This window comes from Salmo salar, chromosome 13 (assembly GCF_965601325.2).
Source record: "Salmo salar chromosome 13, fSalSal1, whole genome shotgun sequence".
NCBI lineage: Eukaryota > Metazoa > Chordata > Actinopteri > Salmoniformes > Salmonidae > Salmo > Salmo salar.
Window position 1 is genome coordinate 93266801 of NC_138303.1, and position 26453 is coordinate 93293253.

Genomic DNA, 26453 nt, shown 5'->3' on the forward strand with positions numbered 1-26453 from the left:
GAGAGGAAATTATTTATTTTCATGATACACATTGACTGGACATCCTTAACAAAATGTAGAAAAAGAAGAAAAAGAAGGGCATCACACAACACAGCCAGTGCAAACAATAAGACACAGCTTAAAAAAATTAAATTATGTACAACAAAAAAATTCACTCAAGTTGATTATGTATGTTTTAGGCGTTTTCACTCATTCATGCCTTATATGCAAAAACATCTTATTGTAAGGGGTGAACATCAAGGAAAGATGGCAATTTGTACTCTTGACATGAACTGCTGTAAGTATCCCCCTCTTCCTATGTCTCCATATCCAGCTTTCTCCATTTCTCTCAAAGCATTGACCAGTTAAAGGATTGTCAGTAAGGGCAGGTGAACCCTAAGATGCCTGGCAATGTAGATAAGACTTGGTTCTGTGCCTATTTGTCCAAATAAACCCCTCAGACTTTGGTTTCAATAATAGATCACCCTAGCAACTGATGAGCTTGTCAAGCATATGCACGTGTGGGAGTGAGAGCTTGTGTGTGAACATGTGTACGTTGTGGGTTTGTGTAAGCCAAGAAGTCACTTACAAGGGGCAACAGGATTATTATTTTGGGGGCAGAGGGCAAGTGGCCTTTCCATTCACAATGACTATGCAAAGCCTGCGATGCAGCGAGGCCAGCCAGAGCTAAGGCCAGGGTTAAGCCTGCAATGTAGCTAGGCCAGCCAGAGCTAAGGCCAGGGTTAAGCCTGCAATGTAGCTAGGCCAGCCAGAGCTAAGGCCAGCCAGAGCTAAGAGCTCTAGGCCAGAGCCAGAGCTCTAGGCCAGCCAGAGCTAAGGCCGGGTTAAGCCTGCAATGTAGCTAGGCCAGCCAGGGCTAAGGCCAGGGTTAAGCCTGCAATGTAGCTAGGCCAGCCAGAGCTAAGGCCAGGGTTAAGCCTGCAATGTAGCTAGGCCAGCCAGAGCTAAGGCCAGGGTTAAGGCACTTATGTAGAAATATAAAACACTCAAAAACAAATGATGCAAACAATCAAACCTAGTGCAGTAGCTTTAAGCATAGCATCAGTGGTGATGGAGCATTTGGTGAAGACGCTCATTTTGACAGCACTTAAATCCACCACATAGACTACTGTTCACTGCTATGAGCATGGCCTAAAGCTGAGCACAACTGGCTAACCAAACATAACTTCTATAATAATCATCATAACCCCATCACAGTAACATGAAATAAAAAGTTGAACTTTCAAGATCAAATTCCACTCTTTATAATATTATAGGATATTCTGTAAACTTTTATAACCCATTATGTCATAAATGACATCAAGCTTATAACAGCCACATGAAGGTAGTATAACAGTAGGCTTGAATAAAGCGCACCAAATGATCACGCCTAAATGGTGACCACACTAACCACAAGTGGTAGACTAGGCTGAACTGGATTAAAAGTGAAGGGACAGGGGTCAGTTTGGGACAAATCCCTATCCCATTCAAATAATTGTATTACCTCTAAGGGAATCTTTTTGATCATTGAAAACCCACCAGTGAACACAGGGAAATTCATCCAGTGCAATAACTCAAAAGCCACAAGGGCTGCGTTCAAACAAGTAACCCAATTCTGATCTCTTTTTTACTAATTGGTCAAAAGAATTAGCTCTCAAAAATATATCTGACGTGATTGGTCAAAAGACCAATAAGTGAGAAAAAAAGATAGAATTCTGAACTGGGCTGCCTGTCTAAACACAGCCAGTGTTCACTGACCACAGAACCCAAGCCATTATTGTGACTTGAACCTAAATTAATTGCAAATTGCTTTGACCAGTACCTCGGCGTAACAAACACTAACAAAAGTTACTAATGTAACACATGCCGCGATATTCAGCTGATTAAGAGCGATTTTCATTTTCTTTGTTATCCCAACTCAAGAGCAATCCAGTCTACATGATGTATAGTATAGGCCATTGCATCAGTGACAATGACGTATAGTTCAAGGAGTAAGTTATTTTGCACTCATTTCACAGACACCTTTCCCATCACACTCATAATACAACCATGGTGGTAATAAAATTGAGATATTTGCATGCGCCTGCACACACACTGCCATCACACATTATCCTTTCACACTCAACATGCCAAATGCAGCAGTTAAAACAGACAACACACAACTTCAAAGCATAATAACACCCGTGTGGCCAATTAAGCTTAGGCTGGCCACAAAGAACTCAGCCAACTGCATAATAGATTATATAATTAAAACATGTACAAATAAATACTCTAAATCATAAATAAGGAAGATAAATGAATGTTACATTGGTGATACAACATGTGGGATGATGGCAGTGGCCCCAGTCATACTGTGGCTCTATAACAGCTTTGGAAGTTGCTCATGTCTGCTGTAAACAAAACAATTCCTAGTGGCTAGTGAAATTCTCTCTACAGACTGCCACAGAAACCAGAATTGTAACCCCTTTCTAAGCAACTATAGATAATAGTCTGTTCCGACGCCTCAGCTTGTTTTTGTCCCAACTTCCTAGTTTGGCTAATAGCGTTGCCATACGAATGGAAAAGGCTGAGAAAAGCTGCTTCTTTCTTTCTGCCACAAACAGCTCCAGCTAAATCACATTAGGCTTTGCTGTAGCCATCATAGACACTGCTGGGACACTCCCAGGTCTGGCACTAAATGGGAGAGCAAAAACAAGCAATTCAAACAGTTGTTCTGCTTCAATGTATAGCAACGACTCAGTGGCCACTTCATAGTACCAGGTTTGTGCCTGGGCCTTCAGAGTGTCAAAGGTGTTGTCTTGTGTAGCTTATGCAGATCAACAGATTAGTCTTTTTTAGCAGTACAAAGAAAGGTAGTCTAATGTTACTCTGTTACTGTGGGCAATAGACAGTTGAATAAAGCCGGTTAACAAAGCCTCTACATCTACAGTACCACAAAGGTGTGAACAAGAAGGGGAGGAGAGTATGTACTAGCATGTTGATGCCAAAACTAAACAGCCAGAAAAATCAACCTACTGTATTTGATTGCCTTTTGGGAGTGATGCAGGGACGATGGATAAAGGCATGGTGTCAGACACATTATGGCTTTGACTACAGCTGGTCTACGAGGGGGGCAGCAGAGGATTATCAGTGCTACAGTAGATTAATGGAGTGTTGTAAAATCCAGTCCCAAAACCATTTGAACTCTTTCAGTTGCCCACAAATCCTATCAAACATGATGAGTTCTTAATCAGATCATTGAAGTACTGTACCTATTAACATTGCACAGAAGTGGTGAAAGTTCAGCTGTGGCTAAACTAAACCAAACCAAAGTGTATATGCTCCCTCTAAACTACCTCAAAGAAACAGAAATGAATCCAGAAGAGAATTTCAATATTTTTTCTGTTTCTTCCCATCATCCATAGCATGTGTGATAAGTCCAGTCAGTCTACTGCTCTGCTCCCCATGAGGAAGCTCTAGTTGTGACAATGAGGACAGCTTGCGTAACACTAGACCGTTATGAATGGACTTTTGACCACTTCAAGACATTATTACATTAAGTACCTCAATGGAGGAGGGCTGGCTGAGCCAGTCATTGAGGAGAGAGGCAAGGCAACAAAAACAGTATTGGACCAAAATAGTCTTGAGATGCTTATGTTCTGACTGAGGTACCCTGCTTTGCTTGAAGAAGCAGGAAGCTGCTCATATGATGAAGTTGTTGTTCGGTGACACAAAAACAGCTTGTAACAAGGGAGGAATATACAGAAAATGAGGATTCAATCTTCAACAGTCAGTCTGCTCAGGGGCACGAGATGCTCAGGGGCACGAGATGCTCAGGGGCATGAGATGCTCAGGGGCACATGAGACGCTGAATGAATCAAAACAGAGGCTTAGTTGCACACATTCATTGAGTTCTTTCGAGTGGCTCTTCTCCAATAGCATCTCTTATTTGGATTGATAAACAGACAGTACATGTACACTGACTGTACGAAACATTAGGAACACCTGCTCTTTCCATGACAGACTGACCAGCTGAAAGCTATGATCCCTTATTGATGTCACCTGTTAAATCCACTTCACTCAGTGTAGATGAAGGAGAGGAGACAGGTTAAAGAAGGATTTTTAAGCCTTGAGACAATTGAGACATGGATTGTGTATGTGTGCCATTCAGAGGGTGAATGGGCAAGACAAAAGATTCCCCTAAAAATAAAAAAAAGTTTGGCTTTTTAGTTTGGCAGGGTATGGTAGTAGCTGGGTTTTTCACGCCCAACAGTTTCCTGTGTGCATCAAAAATGGTCCACCACCGAAAGGACATCCAGCCAACTTAACACAACTGTGAGAAGCATTGGAATCAACATGGGCCAGCATCCCTGTGGAATGTTTTTGACACCTTGTAGAGTCATGCCCCATCGAATTGAGGCTGTTCTGAGGGCAAAAGGGGAAGGGGGGTCCAACTCAATATTAGGAAGGTGTTCTTAATGTTTTGTACACTCAGTCTATAATAGGAAATCTTTAATTATTTTTCTTTCTTCCAGCCAACATGTTGCTAATATGTCTCAGGCATGTCTCCAGGACACCTGGCAGATTTCTCCCTGCTCCTTCAAACTGCTCTTACACGGTCAGGTGGTTTAGACACATGGAACCTGTCTGGAGGAGAGACACTGGAAACACAGTCAGCTCCAGGGGGTGGATGGGGGCTCAGAGGGCTGGGGGCACAGTGGAGAACAGCTGGGCCTGATCATCAGCCATGTCTGAGAGGTCCTCGGTGGAGAAGGTGAGGCCTCCCAGTTTGGCCAGGGAGCTGGAGCGTTTGAACAGGGAGGGGACGGTCAGGCCGGCCAGCCTCATGCGGGTCTCCATCTCCTGGGTGCGTGGCCTGACCAGGCCTGGGCGTCCCCCGCAGTTGCTGTGGAGGCTGACGCTGCTGAAGCTCCGGGTGAGGGTGGAGCCATGGGGGGAGGACACAGGGGTCGAAGTCTGGGTGGACCACTGGGGGTACGACACTGGGGTGGTGTTCATCTGGGGGTCTGCGGCTGTGACCACACAGCTGGTAGAAGGGATGTGGGATTCAGAATGCACCCTTACATCCCCCTCCACCTCCATCTCCTCCACCGCCAAGCTCAGGTCCATCTGCTCAGACAGCCCAGCCCCTGAGAGTGGACCTTCCATGGCCAGTCCTGAGATCCTCTCCAGCTGTTCCGCGCCCTGCCTCACCAGCCCCAGCTCCAGCCCTGTCCTCTGTAGCTGGGCCAGGGCCTCCTGCTCCTGCTGTGGCTCCACTCCACCACTAGGAGGGTCCACCTCCACCCCAGCAGGCTGCAACTCCACACCAGGAGGCTGACCCGCTGGCCTCTCCCCCTCCAAGCTGAGCTTCATAAACGTGAGCTCTGTGATGGCTCCAGTCCCCGCCTCCCTCCCTGGCTTTGGTTCCTGTTCTTCCTCCTCTTCCTCCTGCAGCTCGTCCATGTCCTCCGTTTCCAGGGAGCAGTGTCTGTCTCGAGGCAGCTCCTCGCAGCTCATGGGCGACACCAGCCGCTGGCGGTAGGCCTCCAGGCGGGCAATGGTGGCAGGGAGGGCACAGGGGGAGTGGGGGGTGGGAGTGTTGGTGAAGTGGGTGCCAGGGGGGTCTATGGAGATAGTGGGGACCACCCCGCAGTGGCGTGTGGGGTTAAGGCGGTGGTTGCGGCCTCCTGCCGGGCGCTCACAGCGCCGCCCTGGTGGCAGACGCAGGCAGTCTTTACAGGACTGGTAGGAGGGCTTCACTTTGTAAGGGTTTCCTGTGCTAGCACTGTCCTAAACAGAAGAAACAGAGAGAGGGAGGGAATGCATGATCAGGTACAGAGAGAGTGACAGGGTAACGGACCAAGGACGTGACCTGATTTAAGGTCTCGAAGCTAATAAAACTGATTATGACACCTACAAGATGATGATCCCTTAAATGAAATGGGATCAAATAATGACAGAAATATTACACTTACAGCATTACAATAATAGGCTTAGTATCTCAACCCTAACCCCAAGCCAGTTCAAGTTAAAAGTAAGCAAACCAGCATAATTCTTATAGATACAGGTATTAATTACTGTCCCACTCACGTCGAAGGCAGCGGGGCAGCTGCGCTTGGCAGCCAGGCGGTTACTGTTGTTGGCGTTCTCATTGTTGAAGCGGTTTACGTTGGCCTGATCCTTCCTCTCCTCGTCCTCCGTCACTCCCTCTCCTCCTGCAGGTGTCCGGGCCAGGGCGGCCATCTCCGCCTCCTCCTTCTGAGCCTCCTCCTCGTCCTCCTCCTCCACCGTGCTGAACTCCAGGCGTAGCCTCATGTCCTCCAGGGGCTCCAGGCGGCCCCCACAGGTCTGGGCGGCAGTGGCCTCCCCAGGCAAAGCCAGTTGGGCCATTGGGAAGCCCTCATCCTCCAGAAGGGCGTCCCTCTCCACATCCTCGATCTCGATGAACACCCTTTCCATGCCCAGCAGGGGAGGGCCGCGCACTGGGGTGGAGGGCTCGCTGTCCAGGGCCGTGTCCGACAGCCGTCTGAAGTAGTAATTGTAGTTGAGAGGGTCCAGGGCGTCCACCTCCAGGCCCCGGCAGGGGGAGGCGCTGCAGCCCTCTCCCCCCCAGGCCTCATCCTCCACGGGGGTATCCTCTCCACCACAACACTGGCCAGACGCCTCATCTGGGATGTCCTCCCCTCCCTCGGGCCTCCACAGCTTGTTGTGGCGCTGTTTACTGGGGAACACATTATGGTTATTCTAACCCCATCACTATGTACAGAGTACATGTACTTTATACAGACAAAACGAGATGCTTAGCCACTAATAAAACTAAAGGATCATTCAGTCACAATGACCTGCAGTCTATCTACCAACCGAAATATAAGCTAATAACCTTAGACTGCTTACCTTAGCTGAGCCCCTCTAGACAGCTACTGTGGTGAATTAACTGTCACATTTGAGCTGACCTCTAGGCAGCGAGTTAGGTTGAGCATAATGAGGTTAAATATCTTAGGGTCCTTGCTCCCTGTGATCCTTGGGACGTCCCAACTCTGATGTTAACCCATTGAAGTTGAAATTAAGGTTAGGTCAGGATTATGGTTAGGATAGTGGTTATGGTTAGAATAGTGGTTAAGGTAAGCGGTAGGGACGTCTAGGGTTGCAAAGGGTTGGAAACTTTCCTATACATTTCCGGAAATTTTCTATGGGGAAGCTTAAATTCATCAAAAAGTTAGCTTATAACAGTGAACCTTTTGTGGGATGCACAAGGAAATTCTAGGTCTTGTGGCATATTTTGGTGAAACTATCCCCAATTAAATGGAATTGCAACCCTCTGCATGCACAGTGCATTCTTCCATCACATGTACAGCTGATTCTCAAGATCTTGCACACTAATGAAATGCTATTGAGCCCACACTACTACACTGTCTGAGCCAAGGACTGCATGCTTTCTGGTAAGTTCTGATTACAATACAGGGTAGGGTGAATATATTTGATATGACATACATGATTTTTTGTTAGCTCTAAATAGTCGCCTACAGCAAAGTGTGTTTAAATCATGTCTAACTTGTTAACAATTTCTGCTTGCTAGTTTTTGCTACCATGAGGGTCTAAGCTTGCTTGAGCCTGCTAACTGAGTGTTAATTCACCTGTTTTCATACGTTTCATTTTAAAACATTTATTTTACAAAGGAGTTTAATCTAACTGCTTAACTATTTATCTGTACATAGAATTGTATTTATTTATTTAAATAATAAAAATCTTTACAGGAAAATGCCATGAGCACTATCTGATGTGTGGAGACATTTCACTGCAGCTAATGTAGTCGAAGAAGCTGTGTACATTTACAAATAAGAATGCAACAAAGATGCAGAATCATCTGGCCAAGTGCATAAAGTTCCCTCAGCGCTCACAACAAGCAACCTCTGACAAAGGTCACTCTACTTCTATTTGAGGTGAAACTTATGAATCAGACACCTTATCAATAACAACAGCTCATGGTCCTTCCTTCCTCCAGAAGTTGTTTTGACTCAATGGAGGAACGTAGTCAGAGAAATGCTGATGAATGTCTTGCTCGAGCTGTGTATGCAACTGGTTCACCTCTGATGCTCACAGGCAATGTGTATTGGAAGAGATTTCTGAACGTTCTTCGCCGAGCATAACCCCTCCAACCAGACATGCTTTATCTACTCATTTGCTAGATGCAGAGGTAGCAAATCATAGAGAAAGCAGACTGTACTGCAATCAGCTCTGATGGGTGGTTGAATGTTCGTGGGAAAGGAATAATTAGCTACATAATCTCCACCCCTCAACCAGTATTCTACAAGAGCACAGACACAAGGGACAACAGACACACCGTCTCTACATTGCAGATGAGTTGAAGGCCGTCATTAATGACCTTGGACCACAGAAGGTATTTGCACTGGTGACAGACAATGCTGCGAACATGAAGGCTGCTTGGTCTAAAGTGGAGGAGTCCTACCCTCACATCACACCCATTGGCTGTGCTGCTCATGCATTGAATCTGCTCCTCAAGGACATCATGGCACAACAAATATGATATGGTAAATATATCCAATGCAAAAAACATTACAATTAAATGGTATTAATTTGCATATATTTCCGTTAATTCCCATATATTCCCGTTAATTCCCATTGAAAGTTTCCACCTCCAAATATTCCCCAAAATGTGCAACCCTAGGGATGTCCCAAGGATAGCACTAACCAATACCTCATGACTGCAGTGGAGTAAGAATGAGTGGCAGATTCTCCAACTGTAGCACAGTTGGTTACATACCGGAGCAAACCTGCATATACCAGTACAGTACCCCAGTATACCCTGACTCACCTAGCGTCCAGGATGCCCTCGTACTCGGCCAGCTGCTTCATAAAGCCAGCGTTGGGCCGAGCAATGCTCCTCTTCTGCTTCACAAAGTTGTAGGCCTTCTCCAGAGTCCAGCCATACTCCTTCATGGCATACGCTATGACTGTGGAGGCTGACCGGCTCACACCCATCTTACAGTGGACCAGACACTTAGACTGGTTCTTCCTGTGGGGCAATAATGCTTTACATTAAAACCCTATTCATTTTGAAGAAGTATAATCCAGAGTGACTAGGCTTTCCACATAGTTTTAGTGTATAAAATAACCCAGACACAGAGCAACTACCCACTATTTAAGTCTACACTTCCTTTGTTGTTCTGCAGTAAATACTTCACGTGCTGCAAGACATGTGTTTTAGTTAGCTGTTCGAGAAATAGGGTTTAGTTTGTTTGACAAGTAGGCACTCACTTGGCTCTGACGATGAAGTTGTAGGTCTCGTTCCAGTGGGCCAGCAGGTCTGTGGCCTCCTCATCAAACACCCGGATATTGTGGTAGGAGAACGTGCCCTGGAAGAAGTTGTCTATTTCCCTGGTCACATTGAGGATGTAGCCCACACTGCATCAAGAAAAAAATAAACATGTTTCAAGTTTTAATTTGTCATATGTACAGGATACACATGGTATACACAGGCCAACGAAAAGTGCTTACTGGCAGATTCCTTCTCGATAATGCAACAGTAATAAATAAATGTTGATGTGTACACCGAGTGTCTAAAACATTAATGACACCTTCCTAATATTAATTTGCACCCCCCATTTTGCCCTCAGAACATCCTCAATTCGTCAGGGCATGGATTCTACAAGGTGTCAAAAGCGTTCCACAGGGATGCTGGCCCATGTTGACTCCAATTCTTCCCACAGTTGTGTCAAGTTGGCTGGATATCTTTTGGGTGGTGGACCATATATAGTACCAGTCAAAAGTTTGGTCACACCTAATCATTCCAGGATTTTTCTTTATTTTTATTGTTCTTGACACAAACCGATGTGCCTGCCTGGCACCTACTATCATACACTGTTCAAAGGCACTTACCGTACATCTTTTGTTATGCCCACTCACCCTCTGAATGGCAAACACACACAATCCATGTCTCAAGGCCTAAAAATCCTTCTTTAACCCGTCTCCTCCCCTTCATCTACACTGATTGAAGTGGATTTAATAGGTGACATCAGTAAAGGATCATAGCTTTCACCTGGATTCAGCTGGTCAGTCTATGTCATGGAAATGCTTTGTACACTCAGTGTATATCGGTGTGTGTGGGTATGTGAGTGCATGTGTGCTAAGGTCCAGAGAATCAGTGTAGGTGCTAAGTCCAGATCAAGTGTTCAGCAGTCTGATGGTATCAGAACTCATGCTCCAATACCGTCTGTCCGATAGTAAGGGAGTCAACAGCACATGGCTGGGGTGTGTGGGGTCCTTGACGATGCTCTGGGCCTTCCTCAGGCACAGTTTCAAGTAGATGTCCTGGATGGGTGGGAGCACAGTCCCAGTGATGTACTGGACCGTCTTCACCTCCCGCTGGAGGGCCTTGTGATAGTGGACGGAGCAATTCCCGTACCAGGCCATGATGCACCTTGGTCAGGATGCTCTCAATGGTGCAGTGGAAGTATTTGGAGAGGACCTGGTGTGGCATGCTGAATTTCTTCAGCTGCCGTTTGAAGTAGAGGTGCTGTTGCGCCCTCTTGACAAGAGTGGTGGTGTTCCAGTGGGGCAGTATCTCGTTCAGTGGTGCTATCCGTGTTCCAACAACCAACCTTTCTGTATTGGTAGGTCTTATGAAGGAGAGATGTATCAATGACCTGACATACATCTATTCTCCTTCGTATGGGAATACAGAACAATACAACACTATGTTTGTGAGCCAGGGCTGATGGTTAGGGAGCAGGGCTGGTTAGGGAGCAGGGCTGGTTAGGGAGCAGGGCTGGTTAGGGAGCAGGGCTGGTTAGGGAGCAGGGCTGGTTAGGGTGAAGGGGAGCAGGGCTGGTTAGGGAGCAGGGGTGGTTAGGGAGCAGGGGTGGTTAGGGAGCAGGGGTGGTTAGGGAGCAGGGGTGGTTAGGGTGAAGGGGTGGTTAGGGTGGTTAGGGCTGGTTAGGGAGCAGGGGTGGTTAGGGAGCAGGGCTGGTTAGGGTGAAGGGGTGGTTAGGGTGAAGGGGTGGTTAGGGTGAAGGGGAGAAGGGCTGGTTAGGGAGCAGGGCTGGTTAGGGAGCAGGGGTGGTTAGGGAGCAGGGGTGGTTAGGGAGCAGGGGTGCGTTAGGGAGCAGGGGTAGTTAGGGAGCAGGGGTAGTTAGGGAGCAGGGGTGGTTAGGGAGAAGTTCTAGTGAAATAGCTTTAGTGTTTGTGAGACGTCCACTCACCCACAGTCCCGTAGTTCCTCTAGATTGGAGGCATTCCACTCAGAGCCCTAGAGAAGACAAACACAGAGGAATGAATATCAAGACAACTTACTCTGTCAGGTTACAAAGGTCAAACTAACTACACCAGGGTTATAGTAACAGAGTTGTGACAGTAGTTCAGAGGTTAGCGAGGAGGACTGTAGTTACTAGTTAGTGTTAGGGATACAAAGAGACAATTAGGATGTAAAGTTAGGGAAAGGTTCTCACCAGGTAGAGGTGGTCAAAGATGAGTGTGGCTTTGTCCATCTGACCCAGGATCAGCAGCATCTCATTGTCGAGGAACTCTTTGTACTCATTCAGGTTACAGCTCATATGCTGCTCTAGCTCCACACGGATCTGAGAGGGGCAGGACAGAACCGGTATTAGGCTGCACTATGGTTCTTCTACCATGCAGAGTTAATTGCCACAACAAACCGATCTGTGTGCCCCACAAAGCCTGGTGAGATACCTCCTTGGAAGTGACATTCTCCAGGTCCCGGAACATCATGATGCTGCGCAGTTTGGCTTTGATTGCACACTCCGTTCTCTCTCTCTCCGTTGGCCTGAATAACAACATATGTCAATATATCAATTCAATTATGAATGAAACCAACACATTTTTCACTTTTGATGAAAACGAGAAAGGCCCGGTTTACCCTGATGGACATACATTACCAATCTCAGAAGGTACTGCAACTAGAAATGAATCATAAGAAAAAAAACGACTTAACTGAATCTTACGAAACCGGATGATTCAGGTCTTACCGGTCGACGAACATGGCAGGTGAGTCGGGCCGCATGGTCTCCAGGTCGGTCATAGTGTTCCACTCGTTGATGCAGCTCTGCTCGGAGGTGATACAGCTCTCATAGAAGCCCATCCAGGTGAGGGCCATGCCCCCGGGGAAGTAGTTGTGCCTGCGAGACACATCGCTTGCCTTATGGAGGATCTGCAGGGCAGACCTGAAGCCACACAGGTAGAAGAAGCTCCCAGTCTTAATACAGGTTCTCAACAGCAACTATTCAGAAGATATTTCACTTATCTGATTATAGAGTCAGTAATCATCGATTTTCAATGACACAGGAAATTCAGAATATATTTAAAGGCCTGTCAAACCCAGAGAAAATGATGAGTCTGCTGAGAATGAAAAGAAAAGTGCATGCACATTGTAATGATAGTGGCATCTATTGACCAGTAGATGGTGCATGGACAACTGGCAGCGGGTTCGGTATCAAAGTGTTACCAGCCTAAATAATTCATCTACTAGTTTATGTTTTTCTACTCATTGATTGTTGATTTTAAAATGGAACCAACATGGTAGAGTACAGTCACTGTATGGTTTCAGGGAATATAAGGTCACCAGACAATTCTATTTTGAAGTACCCAAATACAGTATCAAATCCAAAAATCACTAGACACTTACCACATGGCCTGCACAGAAACAGGCTTGAAGACATGTGATCGTCCTCCTGTGGTCACACTAAATCCCCTGAGGAGAGAGCAGATGAAGGATTAGAGAGAGGGGTCTGGGAGCACGAACAGGGGCTGAGCTACAAGGGTTTAGGGGACTATTCAGGACACATCCCAATGGAACATTCCTCCAGCACAGAGAGGGATGACTAACAGCTCAGCAAGAACTCATCTGCCACATGGAGAATTGAAAATGCCTGTAGTTGACTGGACTGGCCACTGGAGGGCAGAGCAACTCCTTCTGCGTCACAGGGCTGGGCCGTTTGAACGGGCTAAATGATCAGAGGTACTTCATGGTCGACTGTATATGCAACTTAATGTATGTGGGATGCACTGTGACACATACCGTACCTTTGTGGAAAGTTTAATGTATATTTATGTGAGGGTATAGACTGAGTATACCAAACATTAGGAACTCCTTCCTAATGCTGAGTTGCAGCCCACTAATTTTGTCCTCAGAACAGCCTCAATTTGTTGGGGCATGGACTCTACAAGGTGTCGAAAGCATTCCACAGGGATGCTGCCCCACGTTGACTCAATGCTTCTCACAGTTGTGTCAAGTTGGCTGAATGTCCTTTGGGTGGTGGACCATTCTTCATACACACGGGAAACTGCTGAGCATGAAAAACCAGCTGCATTGTAATTCTTGACACTCAAACCGGTATGCCTGGTACCTACTACCATACCCCGTTCAAAAGGCACTCAAATCTTTTGTTTAGCCTATTCACCATCTGAATGGCACAGATACACAATCCATGTCTCAAGGCTTAAAAATCCCTCTTTAATCTGTCTCCTCCCCTTCATCTACACTGATTGAAGTGGATTTAACAGGTGACATCAATAAGGGATCATAGCTTTCACCTCGTCAGTCTGTCATGGAAAAAGCAGGTGTTCTTAACGTTTTGTATCCTCAGTATGTAGAAGAGTAGCACTTACCCATCTCCATCTAAATGGATCTTCGTATCGCTCCATAGCGGTAGCACCATCCCGATAGAGCAGCTTTTACTGGGAATTATGCAACGGAATAGATTATTACTCTATGATAACAACAAACCATATTGTAGTGTAATACTGCTGGCTAAGGAGGAAAGACAGGTACCTGTCCTTATCGGTGAAGTCCATCCCTAGCAGGATATTCTCCTCTGTGTCCTGTCGACCACTGGTGTAGACCACAACCATGTACCGCACGCGGTCAGACCAACCACTCTCTAACCGTACAGCCTGGGGTACAGTAAGAACAGGTTACACTGTGTGGCATTTGTTTGTCAATAAAAATGGATGGTAAGTACATCTGAGATGGGGATTTGACTCACCAGTTTAATGCGGTCCTCAGAGCGGAGGGTGTTAATCATGACCTGCAGGTGTCGAGGTAAGTCACCTGGGAGAGAAGAGAACCGCATACCATAATCCAGATCAAGCAAGCCTCATAATCAGACATATTGTATAACTGTGTCCAGCTCTGCTATCCAGGCCCCTATTTAGACTGGTACCTCTGATTATGATCCAATTACACATTGCAGAGCAAAGCCTGAACATCTCATGACAAGACGGGTAAATAAATGGGAATGGTGTACCATAACATCTAATCTCAAGTACAATCCTCGGCTAAACCCATACAAACATACAGAAACAGTCTGTCATACACACAGATAAATGCATGCCAGGTTCATCAGAGCTAAGCATCGACTTGAACGTCTGGTGATGTAATCAAGAAATCTGGAGCTCCTCACATTGATCTTGTGATTAACCTGCGTATCATAGGGTAGGAGAGGGGTGTGTTAGGACTCCAAATGAGGGGATGGCACTCCCCGATCTATCTCAACAACCCTGTTATAAGACATGCTGCATCACACACAGGTACACACACACACACACAGGCCTACCCGTACATATACACACACACACACCACTGAGGTAACATCATATGTGCTGCAGGCTGGTTAGTCTAGCTTGGTGAGTTTATGTAACATCTTGATGGGGGAAAAATAATAATAATCAAACAAGCAGGATCTACAAAGCCCCTTGTATGGTTTGTCTTCTCCCTTCGCCTGGTTACTAGGCAGACTCTATAAGGTCACACCTGGACCTACTTTGACAAACATATCAAAGCTAAAAGCAGACAAGTACCTGCCTCGAGGGCAGTCAATGGCCAGGTAATGCTTCAGTGAATATGGGTTGAACATAGGCTCAACCACAAAGGCCAAGCCAACCTCAGACAATATTACCTCGTCTTTAAATAGAACTTTAGCAGTGGCATTGTCACGGTTCACTGAACAAATCTAATCAAATTTTATTTGTCACATACCCATGGTTAGCAGATGTTAATGCGAGTATAGCGAAATGCTTGTGCTTCTAGTTCCGACCATGCAGTAATATCTAACCTAAAAATGTCACAACTACCTTATACACACAAGTGTAAAGGAATGAATAAAAATATAATGAACGAGCGGTGGCCGAACGGCATAGGCAAGATGCAGTAGATGGTATAGAGTGCAGTATATACATATGAGATGAGTAATGTAGGGTAAGTAAACATTATATAAAATAAAGTGGCTAGTGATAAATTGATTACATCAATTTTCCCATTATTAAAGTGGCTGTAGTTGAGTCAGTATGTTGGCAGCAGCCACTCAATGTTAGTGATGGCTGTTTAACAGTCTGATGGCCTTGAGATAGAAGCTGTTTTTGTCTCTCGGTCCCCGCTTTGATGCACCTGTACTGACCTCGCCTTCTGGATGATACCGGGGTGAACACCAGTGGCTCGGGTGGTTGTTGTCCTTGATGATCTTTTTGGCCTTCCTGTGACATCGGGTGGTGTAGGTGTCCTGGAGGGCAGGTAGTTTGCTCCCGGTGATGAGTTGTGCAGACCTCACTACCCTCTGGAGAGCCTTATGGTTGTGGGCGGAGCAGTTGCCGTACCAGGCGGTGATACAGCCCGACAGGATGCTCTCGATTGTGCATCTGTAAAAGTCTGAGTGTTTTTGGTGATAAGCCGAATTTCTTCAGCCTCCTGAGGTTGAAGAGGCGCTGCTGCGCCTTCTTCACCACGCTGTCTGTGTGGGTGGACCATTTCAGTTTGTCCGTGATGTGTACGCCGAGGAACTTAAAACGTTCCATCTTCTCCACTACTGTCCTGTCGATGTGGATAGGGGGCTGCTCCCTCTGCTGTTTCCTGAAGTCCACGATCATCTCCTTTGTTTTGTTGACATTGAGTGTGAGGCTATTTTCCTGACACCACACTCCGAGGGCCCTCACCTCCTCCCTGTAGGCAGTCTCATCGTTGTTGGTAATCAAGCCTACCACTTTAGTGTCGTCTGCAAACTTGATGATTGAGTTGGAGGCGTGCATGGCCACGCAGTCATGGATGAACAGGGCCAATGAACAATGGGCCCAGTGTGTGTCAAGAGTGTGTATTTACCTGCGTGTTTGTGGTGTGCCAGTGTGTTTACCTGCATGTTTGTGGTGTGTAGGGGTCTTGGGTCCCTGTGCATTGGTGCCCTGTTGCAGGAAGAGGGCAGCTCCTTTGACCATGAAGAAGCTCTCACTGAGGCTGAAACAGACAGACAGGGAAATAGGGTTTCTAGTGGTTTGATGTTGTAACACACAGGGGAAGCATTCATTAGAGAAGTGAAAGAAAGAGTACAGACTGTACTGGAAGTAGGCAACAGATCATCAGCATATCTGAATAGCGTGTTGGACAAATCATTGTACTGCTTCAACAGCTTAAGCACCGTCTGTGGCACACTGCACTCCACAGTACCTAGAGTAAGTAGCATGGCGTTCTACTCTAGAACAGAGAGGACATTTGAAATAGTCACTCCTTCTACACCTGCTTGGTGTCTCTTCCCTGTTTTGTTGTGCTCCATTTAAGTAGATCACAAAACTACCCAGCCATAGCCTACTTTCCTTTCCATGATGTATTTGACAGACTATGCAATCACCAGCGCGTTCACTTCAGGGAGGCAAAACATTCATTGAAAATTATCATGTGGAATGTGGATGCCCTGCTGCAGACTCTCCTAAGGCTGATGTGATTCAATGAACTGTCCAACCCACAGTATTCTTCTCACTTGTCAATGAGTGAGGCTGTTTTTCTCCAGGAATGGAGACAAATTACCTGGAGATGTAGAATTGCATAATCAGAGAGCAGAGCTACAGTGGGAAGAAGAGGCAGGGTGGGATGGCTGTTAATTGCTTTTCCAAAGTTTAGTGACTAGCAGGAAAGGATGTTCCCAAATTCATCAGGAAGTAAATGTGAGCAGACCTTTCCTTTATGAAATATTTCCCAGATAATGAACTGACAGAACGTGGTTAGGTCCCCTGACCTATCGTTGGGGCAGATAATGAACTGACAGAACGTGGTTAGGTCCCCTGACCTATCGTTGGGGCAGATAATGAACTGACAGAACGTGGTTAGGTCCCCTGACCTAACGTTGGGGCAGATAATGAACTGACAGAACGTGGTTAGGTCCCCTGACCTAACGTTGGGGCAGATAATGAACTGACAGAACGTGGTTAGGTCCCCTGACCTATCGTTGGGGCAGATAATGAACTGACAGAACGTGGTTAGGTCCCCTGACCTATCGTTGGGGCAGATAATGAACTGACAGAACGTGGTTAGGTCCCCTGACCTATCGTTGGGGCAGATAATGAACTGACAGAACGTGGTTAGGTCCCCTGACCTATCGTTGGGGCAGATAATGAACTGACAGAACGTGGTTAGGTCCCCTGACCTATCGTTGGGGCAGATAATGAACTGACAGAACGTGGTTAGGTCCCCTGACCTATCGTTGGGGCAGATAATGAACTGACAGAACGTGGTTAGGTCCCCTGACCTAACGTTGGGGCAGATAATGAACTGACAGAACGTGGTTAGGTCCCCTGACCTAACGTTGGGGCAGATAATGAACTGACAGAACGTGGTTAGGTCCCCTGACCTATCGTTGGGGCAGATAATGAACTGACAGAACGTGGTTAGGTCCCCTGACCTATCGTTGGGGCAGATAATGAACTGACAGAACGTGGTTAGGTCCCCTGACCTATCGTTGGGGCAGATAATGAACTGACAGAACGTGGTTAGGTCCCCTGACCTATCGTTGGGGCAGATAATGAACTGACAGAACGTGGTTAGGTCCCCTGACCTATCGTTGGGGCAGATAATGAACTGACAGAACGTGGTTAGGTCCCCTGACCTATCGTTGGGGCAGATCATTGAGCCCACCACTGAAATATTTCCTCTGCCTTTCTTCAGCCAGCACCATCCATCCCTCCCTTCTCTGGCCAGGGATGGGCTCTCTTGACTTCCCTAACCCCTGTGCTCGAGGCACTGACTACCCCCGGATAAAAGATAGTTTTTCCTTAGACTTGGAAGAATGTCCAGGAAGAATGTCCAGGAAGAAAAGAGTTGGGTGTTTGCTGGCCACAACATTGACCAGGAGGAACAGAGCTGGGCTTTGTTAACAGACAGGCTACCCTCTCGCTCTGCCACCACAAACAAAGCATGGTATGACAGTGGGTCCATCACAAGACCTTTTGTTTCTGCCCCGCTGTTACGTAGCATTGTTCCTTTTCAGAATGTCCTGAAAAAGATGAGGGTGGCCTCGGTCAAGAGGTCAGAGTTGGGTAGGGTACCATAACAGCTCATCTTCAGATGTCTGATGTACTGTAAATGGGATGAACTGAATAGCAGTAATCACAGATGGATGTATAGACCTAAAGAGAAAGCTTTATGGAAAAGGCTCCAGCTACTGTTGATCCGTCCATTACACCATTACTGAAAACAATCAGAGCATGTCCCCATCTTTCTAAGGCTGAGTTTACACAGACAGTCCAATTCTGTTCATTTTTTCAATTATTGCCAAAACAGCTGATCTGATTGGTTAAAAGGCCAATTAGGCTGCCTGTGGAAACGCACCTTAAGACAGCTGTGAACAGTAAACTTCTAAAAAGAACACTCAAGAAGAAATAGACAGCCATTAAAACAAGTAAGCAATTCTAACAGTACGACCAAATGTCAAATTAAAGTACAATATGTATTTATGTATAAGAAAAAATAAGTTGCCAACCCTGGAAAAAACCCACAGAGCTATCCAAATAAAATGTTACACTTTAATACCAATGACTAATACAGAAAATGCAGGGTGCACACTTACAAGTTACAACCATTCAAACCATTGTCGCCAATGTGCTACCTCTTATCACGGTAGAAATGCCAGTGAGAGATACTCAAGGAGAGGCAATCCTGAGTGCGAGTGGAGGACTTACATTCGCCAGATCTCTCTCCGACTCAGGACTGCGTTCTTCACAAAGTGAGGCAACATGGTAAGCATGGCATCCTGTGAAGGCTCCACCACAAGATGCATCCTGATTCTGGATCTCTCCCTCAGTAGCTCTCTGGTGTCTACTGGCTTCCTCACAAAATCTCCTCCACCCTTACAGCTTCTTAGAACATACATGTGCAAAAAATACATTCACAAGCATTTTGTGCCTCAAAAAAACGAATTTGGTTTCCAAAGTATAATAACTGATATAGCCCTGTGTTTTTTTCCCCCCTGTAAAAAGGTACAGATTGGGTTCAATAGTCCGATGACGTATCCTGTCTTGGTCTGGTGCGTCCGTCTCTCCCTCCTGTCCGTCTGGGCTGTGAGGATCAGTCTTCAGACTTCTGCTGCGTCTGTTCAGCTCTGCCTCCTGCCTCAACTCCCGACCATCAGCAGCAGCTCATCTCCTCCTCACAGCACGCGCTTGAGCAATCAGAACTCCCTCCGCAACTCCCGACACAAAAGCACCTTTCAAGCATGTTTCACGTTAGCTGGGTTGGGTGGCAGGGAATCTAGCTTGCCTCAGCTTCAGTCTACAAAGCACACATCTGTAGAGTGAGTGGATGCTATTTGACATGTAAGATCCCAGAGGATCTCTGCCAAAGGAAACATACTACTCATTGAGAGGCATATTCAACTTTGTATGAACTATAACTCCATCACAGAACACATATCCAATGCCAGTGTGAAGCAATTTACACAAGCTGCTAGTTAGACACACACCAAGGACATCTTCCCTTTTGAAGTCTGCACACACCTCTCTCCTTGGCTGTTGCATAACCCTGTCTGGTGCTTGGGCTTTCTGGCTGAGGCAGCCAGGGTACTGTGACACCCAAGGGCTGCTGGGGGGTAAATGTGCATCAGGTTTCTGCCTGACTGATACAGTATGGCCCTCAGAGAGGTAGACTTGCTGACATCACTGGGTCCTAGGGTCTGAGAGAGGACAAGATGAGCAGAGCTAATGTGGACTGGGCCACTTCCAATAATCAATGGTGTGACTGCTCCGCCCTGTAGCATTTCTCTGGTGACCATCTATCACTATCAAGTTAAATGTCTTTGCTTTAGCCTTTTAACAACAAAACATTTAATGACACAAAACCACTAATATCAATCATTCTTTTTATTTTTCTGTGTGTTTTTACCTTCCCTCATCCTACATTTTCTGCTGGCAGAAGCAACTCTGAAGCAAGATTTTACATAATCAAAATTGCTCCCTATACCACCTTTCAAACATTCCTCTATCTGCCTTGTACCACCAAGAAAGTAATCTACCTTATCAATGTTATAATCTCAACCCACCCTGTGTGTGTCATGTCTAGCAGATGGGGGAAACGGTTGTGTAAGGCTGAACACCCCTGGCCCAGCCAGGTTGGACTAGAGCAGGTACTCCCAAACTGGGGTAAGCGCAATGCTTGTCAGGGGTACGCCAAATAAAAATGTGATTCACATTTTTTTTTTTTTATATATTCTAACAGTCCATTTATATTTTCCAACAGGGCTATACATTTGGGTGAGGTTTTTTTCCCCCTCACCTGAGTAGCCTCGTTTCACTGCCAAAAATAAAATGAAACCATCTGGTGTTCAGAGAAATAACAACACAATGTCAGATACAGGTAGCCTAGTCAAATAATTAACATCCAATCACATTAACTGTTACTCTCTCGCGGGAATTCCACTAACGCTTCGTATGTAGCCAAACGTAGCTGCTGCTGATGTTGGTATCTGTACTGATGGTGCAAAAGCCATGACAGGGACACATAGTGGAGTGGTAACGCCCGTGCAAGCAGTTGCTCCCGACGCCACTTGGGTACACTGCAGAATCCACCGAGAGGCTCTTGCTACCAAGGGAATGCCTGACAGCTTGAAAGACGTTATCTTTGTTAAAGCAAGGCCCCTGAACGCTCATGTATTTTCTGCATTATTCAATGATGGGGCAGCGACCATGTAACGCTTTTACAACATACAGAAGTGCGCTGGTTATCAAGGGGCAAAGTATTGACACGATTTTTTGAATTGAGAGACGAGCTTAAAGTTTTTACTGACCATCATTTTCACGTGTCTGACCGCGTGCATGATGACGAGTTCTCACACGACTGGCCTATCTGGGTGATGTATTTTCTCGCTCAATGGTCTGAATTTAGGATTACAGGGACTCTCCTCAACTATATTCAATGTGCGGGACAAAATTGAGGCTATGATTAAGAAGTTGGAGCTCTTCTCTGTCTGCATTAACAAGGACAACACAGGTCTTTACATCATTGTATGATTTTTTGTGTGCAAATTAACTCAAGCTTACGGACAATATCAAATGTGATATAGCGAAGCACCTGAGTGAGTTGGGTGCGCAATTACTTTCCCGAAACCGATGACAAACAACTGGATTCGTTATCCTTTCATGCCCTGCCTCTAGTCCACTTACCGATATCTGAACGAGAACCTCATCGAAATTGCAACAAGCGGTTCTGTGAAAATTGAATTTAATCAGAAGCCACTGGCAGATTTCTGGATTGGGCTGCGCTCAAAGTATCCTGCCTTGGCAAATCGCGCTGTTAAGATACTGATGCCCTTTGCAACCATGCACCTATGTGAGAGTGGATTCTTGGCCCTCACTAGCATGAATGATTTAAGACTGAGACTCTTTCCAATACAACATTACAGAGTTATGTGCCTCCTTTCAAGCACACCCTTCTCATTAAACTGTGGTGAGTTATTCACAATTTGCGATGAACAAATATAGCTTTATATGTAAGATGGTTAAATAAAGAGCAAAATTATGTATTATTATTATTATTATTATTATTATTATTATTTGTGCCCTGGTCCTATAAGAGCTGTTACTTCCCATGAGCTGGGTTGTGACAAAAACTCACACTCATTCTTATGTTTAATTAATGGATTGTATAGTGTGTGTGGCAGGCTTACAATAATGGCAAAAAACATTTGAGAGTGCACTGACCCTGGTGCTAGAGGGGGTACGCAGCTGGAGGTTGAATGTTTGAAGGGGACCGGGACTATAAAAAGTTTGGGAACCACTGGACTAGAGAACTGAGTGTCCAGCCAACACTAGGCCTACTACTACAAGGCCAAAAAGGTCTTATCAACTCTTACCAAGAAACTCCAGAACAAAACTAGCCCCAGCACAACACCACCATGACATCACATCCTTCTGTAGCTGAGTAGAGGATTCCACCTATGCTATTCACTCCCAGCTCTGCAATACAGCTGGATAGTGTTTCTGATTTGATGGAATGTATAATGGTGGTTAATGGGAATGGTAACTCTGAGGGTTGGACCATTATCACTGTTATTACCCTTGATACAACTAGGCCTACATCTCAGTGTTTAAGGGTCCCCAGAGAGAGACATTCTTTGTGAACTGTAATGGACTGCAATGGTGTGAGATGTTCCATCTCTTTTGCAAGCGCTCATTAAGGTGTGCGCCTATTAATTGAATACTAGTATTACATTATTCATATTTATCTACAATGTGTGTAATTCGGCACCAGTGTCCATGTTATTCCTTCAGGACATTCCTGGGTGCTTCCTACTGTAACCCAGTCCTGGAATTCCCACTGACACCAGGACCAGGGTCAGGGGTCAATATCCATAGACCTTGGGAAACTCAGATTTCCTGGTCAAAGAAATGTATACCAATCCCTCCCCCAGATGGAGCACAACAGATTGTTATTATACATTACTGTATCACCTAATGCATGTGCATGCACGGCTTCTCAGAGAAATACATGGACACATGCTCGTCAAACATCTCATTCCAAAATCATGGGCATTAATATGGAGTTGGTCCCCCATTTGCTGATATAACAGCTTCAACTCTTCTGGGAAGACATTCCACTAGATGTTGGAACATTGCTGTGAGGTCTTGCTTCCATTCAGACATAAGAGCATTAGTCATGTCGGGCACTGATGTTGGGTGATTAGGCCTGGCTCGTAGTTGGCGTTCCAATTCATCCCAAAGGTGTTTGATGGGGTTGAGGTCAGGGCTCTGTGCAGGGCAGTCAAGTTCTTCCACACCAATCTCGACAAACCATTTCTGTATGGACCTCGCTTTGGGCAAGGGGGCATTGTCATGCTGAAACAGGAAAGGGCCTTCCCCAAACTGTTGCTACAAAGTTGGAAGCACAGAATTGTATAGAATGTAATTGTATGCTGCAGCGTTAACATTTCCCTTCACTGGAACTAAGGGGCCTACCCCGAACCATGAAAAACAGCCCCAGACCATTATTCATCCACCAAACTTTACAGTTGGCACTATGCATTGGGGCAGGTAGCGTTCTCTTGGCATCAGCCAAACCTAGATTTGTCCGTCGGACTGCCTGATGGTGAAGCGTGATTCATCACTACAGAGAACACATTTCCACTGCTCCAGAGTCCAATGGCGGCGAGTTTTACACCACTCCAGCAGACGCTTGGCATTGCGAATTGGCGATCTTAGGCTTGTGTGCGGCAGCTCGGCTATGGAAACCCATTTCATTAAGCTCTCCAACGAACAGTTCTTGCGCTGATGTTTCTTCCAAACGGTAGTTTGGAACTCGGTAGTGAGTGTTCCAATCGAGGACAGACTATTTTTACGTGCTAAGCACTTCAGCATTCCCGTTCTGTGAGCTTGTGTGGCCTACCATTTCACGGCTGAGCTGTAGTTGCTCCTAGACTTTTCCACGTCACAATAACAGCACTTACAGTTGACAGGGGCAGCTCTAACAGGGTAGAAATTTGACAATCTGACTTGTTGGAAAGCTGGTGTTCTATGACGGTGCCACATTGAAAGTAACTGAGCTCTTCAGTAAGGCCATTGTACTGCTAATATTTGTCTATGGAGATTGCATGGTTGCGTGCTCGATTTTATACACCTGTCAGCAACGGGTGTGGCTGAAATAGCCAAATCCACAAATTTGAAGGGGTATCCACATACTTTTGGCCATGTAGTGTATAATAGCTGACCTTCGACCCCCAATATGTAGCTGGACATAGAGGCCTGTAGTAATTTAGCCATGCACCTAGGGAGGGCAACAATGTTTTCCATATAGATCACGTCACCATAATGCAAGAGTTCTTTGAAAACAAACAAACTACTTTTTCTAGATTCAAATATATGTTTGTTTTTTTAGGGAGAGGCTTACCTCTGATTTGCTCTCCGGTCATCATCACGCCCTAATTCCTGCAAGAGAAAAACAGAAATGTTACATACACTGTAGGTCCACTAGAAACCCTTCCATCAAGGCTGTGCAGACAGTACAGTAGGATGCATTGCGCAACAGCAGCACATGACCCGTATGCCCTGCTATGTCCTTCCATGCTCCCCTAGCTACCATACCTAATCACAATGTCACAGTACAATGACTCAGAAGATTCCCATTGACTGGTGGAGACAGAGAGATTCCTTTCCTTTAGAGTTATGGGTATATAGATCATCACTAAGTGATGCTCTTGATCTACGTGGACAAGTAACTAAATATAGGCTAGACATTGGGCCTTCTGTACCAGTAGCAATGCTGTAACTCCCTGAGGACAGAGTGGTTGAGGTTGTTTGTTGCATTAGTAGATCTGCATAAAGCTCTCTCTCTGCGTTTCATGACAGGTTACAGTGTCGAAAAGAGCACATAGGCCTAGACTGCGCTTGATCTGTGGATCTGATGTCAAAGAGGCTATTTAATACCACAGCTCAAACTAACTCAGTCACCAGTAACAATTGTAATTTAGATACTTTCAGATATAAAAGAGAGGTATACAGACTTATATACCGTAGGTAACCAACTCGGTATGAAATCATTTCTGCAGCAGTATCTTTAATGATGTAATTAGTATGACATCATTTCTGCAGCACACAGCTGTGTGTGTGTGTGTGTGTGTGTGTGCGCGCGCCTGCCTCTATGCAATTCAAGCCATGATGGATTAATTCGCTTTTGAAATTCATCATGTGCTTTATTAGTAAAATCAGAGTGATGAGTGATGAGTGATGTACCAGTGTTTAAACTGAACTTATGGGACATGAAGGAAATGCTTTACGTTAGGTTTTAAAACGTGTTAATACACTTGCATTTCATATTGAATACAGTGTATCAGCGCTCTCTACTGGCCATACCATGTCACTATCTATGATCTCATATGTTTTGAAATATAAGCTCACACCTGCCACAGTAGTATTTTGACAGTGATTGAAACGAGCGGGTACCAACAGCAACATCCCTGACTCAGTAGTGATGTAATGGCGTACATAACTAGGCAAGTAGCTGCACAATACTGATGAATCTCACTCTATAGTCTGTTCCATGTGCAAGCTGAAGCAAGGAATTTAAACAAATGTCATGACTTAAAAATCTAAGCAAAATCATGAGATAATGCTTTCATTATATTGCCTTGCTGTATAAACGCATATTTGTCTTTAAACCACAAAGACTGAAGGCAGAAATAAAATGCTGCCACATGCAATTAATGCATTGTTCTGGTAACTAATCACCGGCTCAGATTTTGTTTAGAAGCTAATAGCGCGGGGCTGGACTACTTCACCATTCTAAACGGATGGATTCCATAAAGTCTATTAAATGATGTCCATACAAAACAGTCTTGCCGTGTTACATAAAATATGTCACTAAATTGCAAAACATTATATTGACAACTGAAAGCGTCCTCTGCAATGCTGGGCCTAGTGGATGAGGGACGTGAGCATCGGGCGCATCCCCGGCGTTTCCTCCACGGCGCTGCCTACGTAGCGAACAACTCCCGCAGTTCCACTTACCTCCCCCGCGTTGGTGCTGGCGGTGGATGCTGCGCTCGGGGTGGGAGAGCGCTGTAGGGTTACCAGGGCCATGGCTGGCTACTGCTACGGAGGAGAGGAGACCTTTGAATGGGGGGAAGGAAGGCGCGTTGCTCTGGGCCAAGATGCGCCTAGATTGACCCTGTGCAGCACAGGAGAAAACGCTCAGGATCGCATTAAATCTGCCTCTGATTTCACCATCCTGATAAACCCATCACCGGCTGCTGCCTCGCCCATCCTTCACAGTTCGTTTTAGAACAGTCATTTGTAAATAGTTGTAAAGGCAAGTATGCAATTTTGTCCATCTGTGTCATATACCATTTATCGTGCAGACAAACAAAACACATCGCAGCCAGGTTGCATGCAGAGCATAAATGACAAGCGCTTCTGTTCTGACACTTTGCCGGATGCTATGATTGGCTGCTTTGGTTTGCGTGCGCGCTATCATTGGGCCAATGTGGTCAAGGTGCTATCATTGGGCCAATGTCGTCAAGGTGACTCTGGCCAGACTAGAGACTACTACACTCAACGGAAACCAAAGGCTATTTATCATGAAATGTTTTCATGTGAATATTATTTGCAAACAGATTTAAGCAAGGCACATTAGTACACAAATCTTAGAACTCATATTGCACCTTCACAGATATGCAACCATTGTATTGCTATAATGAAAATTATGTGGAGGAATTCATTAT

At 45.7% G+C, this 26453-nt stretch overlaps 1 protein-coding gene across 1 annotated transcript; it reads right to left on the reverse strand.

Annotated features, from left to right (window-relative positions):
• Positions 1-26377, reverse strand: LOC106568203 (protein phosphatase Slingshot homolog 1). Its single transcript, XM_082960460.1, has 15 exons — positions 25741-26377; positions 24125-24162; positions 16116-16216; positions 13980-14044; positions 13766-13887; positions 13603-13671; positions 12620-12685; positions 11964-12158; positions 11668-11761; positions 11427-11555; positions 11181-11227; positions 9238-9384; positions 8795-8995; positions 6052-6682; positions 1-5751 (listed from the first exon to the last, which is right to left on the reverse strand). The coding sequence occupies exons 1-15, from the start codon at positions 25810-25812 to the stop codon at positions 4657-4659; spliced, it is 3072 nt and encodes a 1023-aa protein (XP_082816586.1). The 5' UTR covers positions 25813-26377; the 3' UTR covers positions 1-4656.
• Positions 26378-26453: the final 76 nt, after the last annotated feature.

Excerpts from the sequence above, each read along its gene's own strand:
- LOC106568203 (XM_082960460.1), bottom strand. The coding sequence starts at position 25,812 with ATGGCCCTGGTAACCCTACAGCGCTCTCCCACCCCGAGCGCAGCATCC. Across the intron at positions 16,217-24,124 it reads GACCGGAGAGCAAATCAGAG|CCTCAGTGAGAGCTTCTTCA; the intron begins GTAAGCCTCTCC and ends TGTCTGTTTCAG. Across the intron at positions 9,385-11,180 it reads GAGGAACTACGGGACTGTGG|TGTGGGCTACATCCTCAATG; the intron begins GTGAGTGGACGT and ends TTCTTGATGCAG.